Consider the following 12,476-nt stretch of genomic DNA (forward strand, 5'->3'; position numbering starts at 1 on the left):
TGAAGTAGAACTTGGAAGGAAGGTTCAGAAACATCTTTGCTTCCCGATATGTTTTGGCCATAGTATCTTTCAGTACTAACAATGAAAGTTAGGAATTAGAGGCACTATGTTTTACTATGGTTTCATTATTATTGAGGTAGAATTAGTCAATTATAGTAGTGGGGAGATGTGTATGCTATAAACACTCAACTATAGGGTTCTTCGGAAATTGGTCAATTCTCCAAATCTATTTAAGTCAACACAAAGCCTTTGAGAGAGGGCTTATCGATAGTGTAGGCTGAATGGAAAATGGAAATTCTAAGTCAGTCCCTGAAGACTCAGGGAGTTTGAGGGGGAACTTTAGTCTCACCCTAAATAAGATGAAGTGAATGTAAACTCAGAACTGAGCTGATTCCAATATCATGTAAATTTTGATTTTATTAAGGTTGCATTCAGCCATAGGAAAAGAATACTTAATCAGCAAGTAAATAATATAGGCCAAGAGAGCTTTGCACAGTTTTAGCTGGTACATCAGTTATGATTTCACTTTGAATAAATGTTTTTAGGACAGTCACTCATGCTATTGCAATTGCCCTGGTAAATTATTGTAATTCACATTACATAGGATTTTCCTTGTGCGCTACTCAGAAACTTCAGCTGATTTAGAATGCAGCAACCATATTTTTAGTAGGCAACTACAATAGTGTTACTTATTAAATCATTGCTATAGGAATTGCATTGGTTTCCAAGTACAGTTGAACTGTACTTGGAGAAGCAACACCACAAGGCCAGAATCAGCAGTATACCTTCATTTAGAAGAAAAAAGGTACTCTTTTGAAACAATAATGTTCAGATTTTGAACAGAGAAGATAAATGGTTTGGGAGAAGAATGAAGTAATTTAATTAGGCCAAAATGGAAAATCTATCGTTCAACAGAGGTGGAGGCCTCAGACACAAACTGTCCCCCATTGTTTAGTGCTGATCATTCATCAGTCCCCAAGACCACTTCACAATTCACCAGTGAAGCCATACTTAATGACCCACCTAGGATAAACAATTTAGGAGTTGGAATATTTACACTCCAATGGCTCTCTGTCTACTTACCTAATTAGCCTATTCAGATTAGATAGGAAATGAAATCTCCAGGAAGATTTCCCTTTAACCAACTTGCTCAGATTGAAGAAACTACTTAGATAAGCAGTGAAATGGTTCTCACCAACAAGAAAATAGTACGGTTGCCCTGACTCAACTTCCAGAAGCAAAGAGCGATTTTTGTTCCTATATAGTATTTGTACTGGGGAATCAAATTAACTGGAGTCTGACTTTAACTCTGTGGAGCCATAGTTCATATTATATCATAAACAATGGAAAGGTGTCCTAATCAGAACTATTAGCTCCTTGAAATATCCTTAATAATGAAAAGCCTCTTTGCATTTGTTGCATTTGTTGAAGCTGTAACATTGGAGAATCTAGTTCTAAGTCTAGCTTCTTGCTATCTTTGCATTATTTTTTTTATGCTGAGTAGCTGATAGTGTTATTATTTTTCATTTATGTGCCTATTCTTTTAAAGCAAGCAGCTTATTTGCTATCAGATGTTACTATGGGGTTGGAAGGATCAGTTCAGGAGAGATGTTAGATGGCATAATTCCCATGAATGCAGGAGAACGATGGCTTAAAAAAATAAAGAAATTTTGTTTTTCTGAGCTTGAGGATTCTCTGCGTGACTTCTCTATTGATGCGATCATGTGCCTTTCAGGTTGAAATTTTATTAACAATTCAAATGGAAATTGAGGGCACAGGAGGAACAGATTCTCACATAAACTTGATCTGTCCATGAATGCTGCTCTCTGTTTGTGCTGACCCTGCCTGGCTTAAGACACTGCCTGTGAGGCCTGAGAGCCAGACACAAAGAGTGAAATGAAAAGCAAGCACATTCCAGCAGTCTGCACAAAAGCAAGGGAGCAGTTTTGCGAAGTCTCTCCAGAGAGAGATCTTATCTCCTTGTGGCTAAAAAGCCTTTAGTATGTTTATTTGCGCTCTAGGCATTCTGAGCTTATAATTTGATATGGAAATTACAAAGTTGGACTGAAATTGGACTGAGCTTTTCAAATATTTATCAGTACAAGTCACTTCAGCACCAGGCTTTTAACTTTTCAAATGCCACCCTTTAAAAGAAGAGACTAAATATCCTCTACAAATTTTGGATTGTGTAATTCTTCTCATCAGTTGTTAAATTGACATACAAGTGAAATAGCTGCCAAGATATTACTTTTTAAAAGAAAAGGCAAATGTGGCAGTTGTGTGGAGAGGCTATAGCAACGTTCTGGTTGGTTCTTTTGAATCTGGGGTTCTATGTGCAGTTCTTACCTGAAGTTTGTATCATAGAAGTTGATCAAATTACAATGCCTTTGTGTTAAAGGTATACAACTGTGTCTGTGAAGTAGTTCTTTAGGCAATACAGTTTGGTGACTTCACTTGTTTCTATTGCAATTGGTGATATATATGTGGCATTAACATTGTTAATTGGGATTGAACACTCTATTGATCAGTTTTCCATCAAAATTATAGCAGTTTTCTTAAGCAATTTTTTTTTCAAATTGCGATGTGGAGTTATATAAATTTCTTCAAAAGACTGAATGCTTTCTCATATTCATCTTTTAGAGCACTCTTGCTTCTTTTTTACTTTAAAAAAAATCTGTTTTAAGTCAGAAATGGAATGCTGAAATTTTACATATATTTTAGGGCCCAATCATTTTTATCTGACAAGCTTGAAGAAACTAAAAGATTAATAGCAAAGTATCTTAAAACAATTCTAACATTGTTATAGCAGCCATTCTTAAAATAGCTATTTCTCAAATTAAAAAAAAAATGTTTTATTTTTCCCTATTTTCTCTATTTTCCAAGTTAATGTCCTTATATAATTGCAATAAAATAAATATTAACTTTATTAATAGATTTTTCCCTAGTTGTTAAGATTGTTTATTCAGTATTTGACAGCTTATTGGAAATTCATCATTAAACTGTCATTGATATAATTTTATCTAAATGATAACACTTATAAGCATAAAGAAAGATATGTGTTTTTGATCCTTTGATCAATCTATCTAAGAGTATATCAGTTAAAGGCACTGGACTAAAACCTGGGACATAGTGAACTCCAGTACTGCCATGGCACAAATCCAACTGGCTGAATCTGGATCAGTCACTCCCTCTTAGCTCTTTGAAGAAAGGCTGAGGAAAATGATGTTCCCAATAAAATGGTACAGACTTATTCATAAAGTCATGAGTAATCAAGAATAAATGACCCCTCCCCCCCCAATAGCTTCCTAACAGCAATTTTCTACCAGTGTGATCATACATGATTTTGATGGAAGTATCCAGGACACTGTGCTGAAAGACTGTTTTCATGCATCATAATTTATTTGGCATGTCTTGCTGTTTATACTAGTAGAACTTTGACATATTGTTTGCATTTTTCATTTTACTAATTTATCATCATTAGCAGTTAATGGATCTTGTAGTTAAAATTCATATTAATGGCATTATTTATATTTAATCATGGATGATAAGTTCCCATTTTTTCAGTAGTTAATAATTTTCTAAAAGTTTTAAATCCATATTTTTAGCTTATAAATATATTACAGCATAATATAAATTATAATAGGTAAATTAAGGGAGTTAAGGGAGACATCACATGACCAAGACTTGCAAATATCTACAGTGTCCCCTTTAACTTTTTGTTGGTAGCCAATCTGGTAAGGTAACAAATGATGATCACATGACTTCAGAATGCTTCGACTGTTAAAAGTGCAAATTTGTATCAGGGCCAAGCCTAGAGATGAGATAACAAGATCCAATTTATTCCAATTCTTTATTTGCTTATGCCTAATGGATAGAATCTTGCCAAAATAGACTATAGCCTTCTAACCTCTTAGATCTATCCTGAGAAAATCTAGGGCAAGGGTCTTTAAACTTGGCAATTTTAAGACTTGTGGACTTCAACTCCAAGAATTCCTGAGCTAACATGACTGGAGGAAGAATTCCGGGAGTTAAAGTCCACAAGTCCTAAAGATAACAGGTTTGAAGACCCCTGGTCTAGGGTGTAGCTACCCGGAAGCTCTTCCCTCTCCCTGCTCCAGCTTGGAACTATGCAGTCTCTTAATCCAGGTCTTTGCATCTGATGCATCAGTTTTGAGTACAAACTTTTGAATGCATCTGGGTGGGAGTGGAGAGGTTGAGAGGCAATTTCTTCCTTCTCCCACATCGAGCTTGGGACTGCAGTTTCTTATTCCAGACCTCTTTCTTGGAAAGCTCTGTGTTGCCAAAAGCCTCCCCACTGCTCCTTTAGATACACATTCACCACAGTTGGTTGTCAGTTACCAAGATCTTGAACATGGTGACATTGAGACAGTTATAAATGTGAAAAGAGATTGTAGGTCACTTTTTTCAGTGCTGCCATAACTTTAAATGGTCTCTAGATGAATGGATATTAAGCAGGGGCTCCCTGTATTTACCAGAAAAAAACCCTACAATTATATCTATATTTCAGATAAACATCCTAAGCTTTTTTCCTCCTCACTTTCCAAGTCATAGATATTTTACCAGACCATGGAAGAAGTATTGATTGTGTTCTTAATCCTGTGAATGTTACAAATCTGTTCTTGTTAGTATATCAACATTATTGAGGGGAGGGAGTATTAATATTAGCCATGGAATCAAAATAAATAGACTTTTTAGTTGTTTCCACTATCCACTGAAAATGGTGCTTGCTGATGGTTTAAGCTGTATTCTTCAACTATCCTGTTCTTAATTTTGCTTCACTTTTTGGTCAGCTACTAATAGAAGGATATCTACAGAGGACTATACACACACACACACACAGAGAGAGAGAGAGAGAGAGAGAGAGAGAGAGAGAGAGAGAATAAACAAAAGAATAGTGAAGCTATTATATATTACAAAGAAAATACACATATAAGAAAAACAACAATTGGGGTACATATATAAACTTTTACTTAGATATGATACAGATACATAACAAACAAAAAACCTTTATGATAACATGGATGCAAAACTTTGAAGATCTAGTCAAAACACACTAATAGGAAGAATTGTGGACTACACTAAAATATAATCTAATGAAAAACTGGTATAAATTCTTATGACTCCATCAATAATATCTATCACAGACAAATCGTACAGTAATGAATGCTATAAATGTCATGAAACTCAATAAATATTTTACCACATGTTGTGGTTACATAATAAGAATCCTTACATGGGATATAATGCAGAAAATCTTGAAATTTAAGTTTGAAAGAGACCACAGCTTTCCCTACTAGGCATAATCTCAGAGGGGGGGGAGGAATAAGAAGCATTTTAATAAAATGAGATATTTGCATATAGCAAGGAGAACTAATTTTGCTCAGAATACAAACCTGACAATTCAATGGCAAAACTAATGGTATATATGCACACAAGTGCTGGCCCAAACCACCACTACTTCTTTGCCAGCATGAATTCCTGCCACTGCCTCTTTGCCAGCCCAAACGGCCTGCTGGCACTCCTGCTACCTCAGTTCAGGCCAGCAAAGAGGTGGCAGCAGAGGTTTGGGATGGCAAAGAGATGGCAGCAGTGGCAGCTCAGGCCAGCAAACAGGTGGTGGTGATTTAGGCCAGCAAAGAGGCAGCGGTGGTGGCAGCAGTTCATGATGGCAAAGAGGTGACAGCAGAGCTTGGGCCAGCAAAGAGGCAGTGGTGGCGGTTCGGGCCAGCAAAGAAGTGGCAGCAGCAGCAGGCCATTAGGGCTGGCAAAGAGGCAAAGGAAGGCTCAGCAGGCAGTCAGGGAGCTGTGCCACATGGGAGGCAACTAAGCAAGGAGCAGAGATCAGCAAAGGAAGGCTCACCAGGCAGGGACCAGGGCCGCATGGGAGGCAGCACAGAATGGTGAAGCAAGGCTCACCAGGCAGGCAGGCAGGCAGGCAGCTGGGCCACATGAGAGGCAGTGGAGAGTGGCAGAGGAAGGCTCAGCAGGTTGCCAGGCCACGAGGGAGGCCGGAACAAAGGCAGGCAAGTGGGCTGGGCCATGGGGGCTGCATGGTCAAGGCAAGCAAGCTACTGAGTGAGGTAGCCAGAGAGCAGCAACAGCTATGTCATGGCCAAGGCAGGCGAGGTGAGATAAGGAGTGGCTGAGATTTCTGGGAGGGGTAGGGCAGGGTGGGGCAGGGCAGGGCCAGCCAATGGTGGGATTATCTGGTTCTCTGAACTGTACAAAAAGTTTACAACTGGTTCACCTGAACCAGTGTGAACCGGCTGAATCCCACCCCTGGACTTAATTACTAAATAATCAATTTAAGCTTGAATAATTATACAATAATACAATAATTTCTTTGATGTGAGTCATAGTCATTCTTTTTTCAATGTTATACACAACTTTAGATAAATCTAAAAAAGCCAAATAATTTTTATCCTTGTAATATTGACATTATAAATTGTAATTAATATTAAATGAACAGCTTTTTCTTTTCTCTATTATCACTACTCTAAGCTATCTAAATAATAGAATGTTAATCTTTAATCATATCATAGAATCATCCTGTATTGAAGCATTGCAATGTGTCAAGACTTACAACAACATAATAAAAAGAAAAAAAAAATACCTTTCAGAGTCATTTTGAGAATTGTGGTGACAATTTCATATAAGAATTGTGAGTTGTTTCCTATGGCTATATTTGTTCTGAACTTTTGAAAGTCCAGAGCTTGTAAAACAGTATTTAATAGCTGATGCTACTAAACAGCACATCAGTCTGTAATAAAATTGTCCCCATCAGTGACATAATAATAGATAAGACGATTAACCTTGCATGCATTACCAAAACCTGGATGAGCATGAAGGGAATTGGCTGTCCTGTCAGAAATTTGTCCATCTGGGTTTGGTGTGGCATCAGCTGAGAGTCAAGCCCAGAGCATTGGAATAACTCTGGTTATCCAGGGTATTCCGGTGGCATTCAAGGGTGCTGCCTCCAGTGCCTGGATGTAAAATCCTATTTGTTAAGGTTGAATCAAATAGGATTGCTATTGGGAATCAGATGGTATTGTTGCTGTTGTACCAGCTTCGTATTATACAGCAACCTGTCTACCTAAGTTACTTGATTCAATGGTATGACTGGTGGTGGAGTTCTCCAGGTTTATTGCCTTGGGGGGTCTTCAATTTGCATTCTCCAGGGATGAAATCAGAAGAAGCTTAAGAGTGGTAGCCATCATGACACCATGAATGTGACCCAGGTCATGAAGGTCCTGACACATAACAGTGGTAACACTTTGGTCGTGGCCAGTGGCACTGTGAATTGTATTTGGGGGAAATCATTACTATTTCCCTGTCATGGTCCAAATACTTTCCCACCACGTTGGAGTGTTCTTATGGCATTGTTTTGATTGATTCAGTCCCTCCTCATTTTATCAGTCATTGTGCAAAATATCACAATGCCCCAGCTTTCAGTCTGCTCCCAAGTAAATTTCAAGGTGATGGTAGTCATCTATATAACTCTTCACAGTATAGGGTCAGATTATTTGAGGGATAGTTTGTCTCTAGTGGTATTTGCTTCTCCCATCCCTGTGAAATGCTGTTTTGGAACTTTATTTTTTTTCTCCATATGCCTTGTCACATTGAAGAACAAAATTAAACTAAACAGAGTTTCATTTGTGATTTGTTTTTCTTATCTTCACATTTGTGGTATTGGCGATTCATTAAAAAAAACTTCTTTTACTTTACCAATGTTATATATATATATATATGTAACATTTATAATAGATTTAATTTTGATCTAGGATTGACAAGACTGGCATGGACATGACAGCTTCTGGTACAAGTTCTATAAGATCTTCCTCAGAGAATGTTTTGTTAATGTCTGATTTTCATACAAATCGTATACTGTTAATTTCAAGTCATACCTAACTCATGATTAAGTCTATTTTTAATGTATTTGTGTGCTCCAAAGAAACCAGGTTTTGCCCTGTAAAGAAAACAATCATGCCTGATTGAAGATAGGAATGTTTGACAATGTTTGCCAATATAGTGCAATCATGACTGATTCCAGTCATGATGCAATGTATGATCAAACATTCCTATCTTCCCGGAATCAATGGGTTAGGAGTTATTCAGCATGCTAAAGCTTTTCTCATTTTTAAATTCCTTTTGAATGTTAAACTTAGAAAATCCTCAATTTCATTTTCGTTTTTCAAGCTTGGCAACAAAATGTTCTGTTTTTATCCAAGAAAACTCATATTGAATTCTACTCATTTCAGTTGTAAAACTTAGGATCAGGTAGAAAAGACAATGCAATCTCCTCTTCCATCAATCTAGCTCACATGATTACAGAAAGCTTATATCATATTTGAATTGTGAACAAATTAATTAGAAGAATTAGAATTCTTTATTGCCCAAGTGCGATTGGCCACACAAGAAATTTGTCTCTGTTGCATAAGCTCTCAGTATACATACAAGCAACATGATAAATCATAAGCATAAGCATAAAATACATCATAAATCAAACCTAACACAAAATGGTTGTAGGAAAAAGTAAGATGAGGGAGTATACCATTAATTTGTTTGCAGTATTTTTTTTTTCAAATTGTGAACTGTGCAGACACACATTCTCACCTTGCTCAAATATTATAGGGAACAATTTGCAAGGGGACAACATTAAGGTTGTTGGATTGTTCAACCTTATTCAATGCTTCCAAATACATATCTATCTAATCAAGAATTAAAACACATTATTTATGTGCCAATTTTGAATACCACCATAATCTTATGCAGTAGTGGAGTCCAAGCAGTTAGATGATATCTCTGTGTTCTTACAAAAGGAGTTAACCTTACTTCTTCGTGTAGAATATAATTTTTCCCCTATTTCAGGTAAGAAAAATGAATCTTAGGTTCTTTAAGTATCCAAGCAAATGGAAAGCTGAGGCATTTGAAAGTACAACCAATAATTTTCTACAGGTCTTGCTCTGGTCTTAGAAAATTAATAATTTAGGCTAACAAATGAAACAATTATGCATTTAGCTGTGACAATTACATGAACCTTCAAGGTTCAGGAAGTTTCCCATTTTTCTAAATGCATTTAAAAAGCTGCTTTTGTACAATGTTAGGAGAAGTAATTAAACCTGCTAGAACAAGGTCATACATGGCTTCAGCTATATATTGCCTGTAAGAAGTAATCTCCATAATTGTGAAGTCTATCAAAGATTTAGTTTCAAGAAACACCAAATTAGAAATAAAAATGTAGTGGGACCAGTCCTACCATGTTAATATTACATTACTTTTTTTCAGAGCATTAAAGCAAGTAAGATTAGGCTAGAGAGATTACAAAAAATAAAGCAACCAATCAGCCAAAGAACAATTGGCCAAGATTTCAAATGAATTAAAATTAAGAGCAAATAATTTTATTTATTGGTTCATTCATTCATTCACTTTATATGGCTGCACATGTTAACAAATGACTCTGGATGGCCTATAATGATAAAATAATTTAAAAACAAATTTCCATCATTAATGAAAACATTAAAATACTCAGCGGAGGAGGATGACACAATCAATGGTTGTTGGCACAATCTGGAGGCAGGACCCTTCACATATTTTGGGTCCCAGGCCTGAGCATAGAACCAGGTTTTTAGGGCCTTTCAAAAGACCAGCAGGATTGGGTCCATTCTAATTTCTCTAAGAATAATGTTCCATAGGGCAGGGGCTATAGCAGAAAAGGCATTGCTCCTGGGTCCCATCACACCGGCTGATGGATCTGGAGCATGCCAGATCAGATTGAACAGGTTAAAAGAAGTGGGATAAGATGTCCCCTAAGGTAACCTGTTCCAACCCAAGCTTTAAAAGTGATAATCAGCACCTTGAATTGCACCTAAAGCATAATGGCAACCAATGTGGCTCACAGAATAGTGGTATTGTTACAAGTGCCAAATAACGAACACTATTTACTATGGACTTAGGTCTTGGTACATTGGCATTTTTTGCTTCTTGTTTGATCCACAATTAAATGAGGAATACCCACATTAGTAAGAATAGAGAAGCAATTTGGTCTGCCGGGTTTTTTTTTTGTATTGTTAAGGAGTAATTATAATTAGGATAATAATATTTTAAAAATAAATGGTTACTTTCAATATTTAAAAATATAAGGACAGTGAGGACAGGAAAGAGGAACAAGCAAGATCAAAGTGTGTAGAGATTCTTAGTCATCCGGTCACAGTTGTCCCAAAGGTCCTTTTTCAGGAAGCAACTTGAGTTTTTTACTTTTTCTTTGAAGACATTTTTCTTCTCATCCAAGAAGCTTCTTCTGACAAGATAATGGGAAATGGAAGGATTTGTATTCCTTGCAGACAGCTGGTCATTTATATCCTGAGAATCTCTATAGGCTTTTGACTATACAATTTTGGATGAACACCTTTTTAATGATGTGGGAGTAGGAATGGGTTTCCAGAGAAAAATTGCAGACTGCAGGAATCAGAATCACTACTCAGGTGACCCTGAAGACATAGATAAACCTCCAAGTGCTTCAAGAGCCCTATAAAGGTTGCAAATGACCAGCTGTCTGCAAGGAATATAAATCCTTCCATTCCCCACTATCCCATCAGAGCTGAAGAAACTTCTTGGATGAGAAGAGAAACATCTTCAGAGAAAAAGCAAATTGCCTCTTAAAAAAGCACCTTTGGGATGCAAAATCAAAATTAAAACAATGAGTAAAATCTATAAATGCAAATATTTAATTATCCAGTTCCCCCCTCAATTTTCCTACTCCCCATTCATGCAATTGGCTTTGCAAAACTTTTCAAGAAAGAGTTACGATTATTTATTCTGTAAATCATGCATTTTGCACGTTGTTAAGTTTATCAATAATATACGAGAGAGCTTAGAAATCTTGTATCCAAGGAAATCACAGCTGGTTTTGGTTTATTATGAAATCTTCAAAATTAAGTGGAAAGGTCAGTTCAGTTGCTTATCACACTACCTGACACAGCTAGAAAAAAGTGGAAAAAGAAGGTGGGAACTTCTGTTGAAAGCAAGAGAATGATAATTTATAAATTCTCTCTTTTTTCACTAACACAAGCCTTCAAAATGAACATGGTTGATGTTGCTAGAGTTGACTTCTTGGCCTCTTATAATGTAAAATGGTTTTTGTTTTCCTGACAATTTATTCATATAGTAACAGCTTGTGTGTGGGTGCTTGGCAGCAGCATTCAAATCACACCACGCTTTATGCTTCTAATCACAATGATGGCTAAAAGTAATAGAGAAAGTGAGTGTGGAAATGCAAAGTTGTCTTATGTTTAATTTAATCGATCGAATTTGTGTGTCATTCAGTTAAGATAAAAAGTGATGGATAGGCTACACAGATTCCCACTTTATTCCCCATCCACTCTGGACAAAGCACTATTGAAGTGATGTGTATTGTGGAGGGAAAGAAGGAAGGCAGAGGTAGTGTGTGATCTGAATGAGAGATTAAAGATGTTTAAAAATAATTCTAAGAAGCAATATTTGCTGAGATTGCATTTGGCACTGTCTTCCTGTCACTCATCAACAGCAAACACAATATGGTCAATGCAGTTTTAATTAAATGACCTACCTGTCTAGCCATAAAGACAAGCTTCTTTGGCTGAGAGTTATAAATAATTATTGTTATTTGTTATTATTATTGTTGTTGCTGTGGGGAACCTTGTTCTAGCTAATAATAGTCCAATCCTAAAAATAAAAATGTATAAATAACTGTAAATTAGTTTAATTTAATGTTAAAATGTACTTAATTTAAATTAGATTATTTGCTCTAATCTGGTAATAATTATTTGCAGGAATATCCATCTATACTGATGCAATCTGTTTTCTTTTTCTATTGTCCTAATGTTCTATTGATTACTTTAAATTTCATTATGTTTTCAGTTCCTCATTGTAAGTAAAATATAATGTTTTTCTATAATTTATATTTTCTGATACAAAAGAACAATTTGTTCATTATCAAGACACTTTATGTGTACATAGGAGCAGATTATGCCAAAAAAAAATATAGATTCATACATTTGTTTTTATAGAACTGAGATATATGTACAACCAGGAATTCCATTTTTGGAATAGAAACCAATATATATCTTTAACTATAACCACAATTAATAGTTATGAGTGATTTTCTAGTTCCATGCTTTATCTTTATCCTTTTCAGGCATTTGCCTTAGAATATGAGGACTTGAACATAAATAGAGATAAGGTACAGCAAGAAGATTTGAAGGTGAGCAGTACTGATGCTTGTTTGAATGCAAGTACAATACTCTATGATTTGTGACTAAATGACAAATAGAAATTGCCACATTCAATTTTCCAGACTCCATTTCTGCTATGAGCAGTGATTTAATGAGTCATATATTCCAACAGTATCTGCAGACTGAATTAAGAATATAACCCAGGATTGGTTATGATTATTTGATTGTGCCATCAGCATTGACACT

The 12,476-nt window shown here is 36.1% G+C and overlaps 1 protein-coding gene across 2 annotated transcripts in view; it reads left to right on the plus strand.

The window, feature by feature from the left end:
- The window catches only part of LOC113436308 (uncharacterized), a 187,283-nt gene that overhangs the window by 72,349 nt on the left and 102,458 nt on the right, over positions 1-12,476 (plus strand). Inside the window, exon 4 of one of the 2 annotated variants that reach the window (XM_087937525.1) lies at positions 12,194-12,259. The exons of the other annotated variant lie outside the window; for it this stretch is intronic. Within the exon in view, the coding sequence (XP_087793651.1) occupies positions 12,194-12,259 (66 nt within the window). The remainder of the gene's footprint in view (positions 1-12,193; positions 12,260-12,476) is intronic. 2 annotated transcript variants of the gene reach the window in all.

This window comes from Pseudonaja textilis, chromosome 7 (genome assembly GCF_049901715.1).
Source record: "Pseudonaja textilis isolate UNSWEBS1 chromosome 7, rPseTex1.2, whole genome shotgun sequence".
NCBI lineage: Eukaryota > Metazoa > Chordata > Lepidosauria > Squamata > Elapidae > Pseudonaja > Pseudonaja textilis.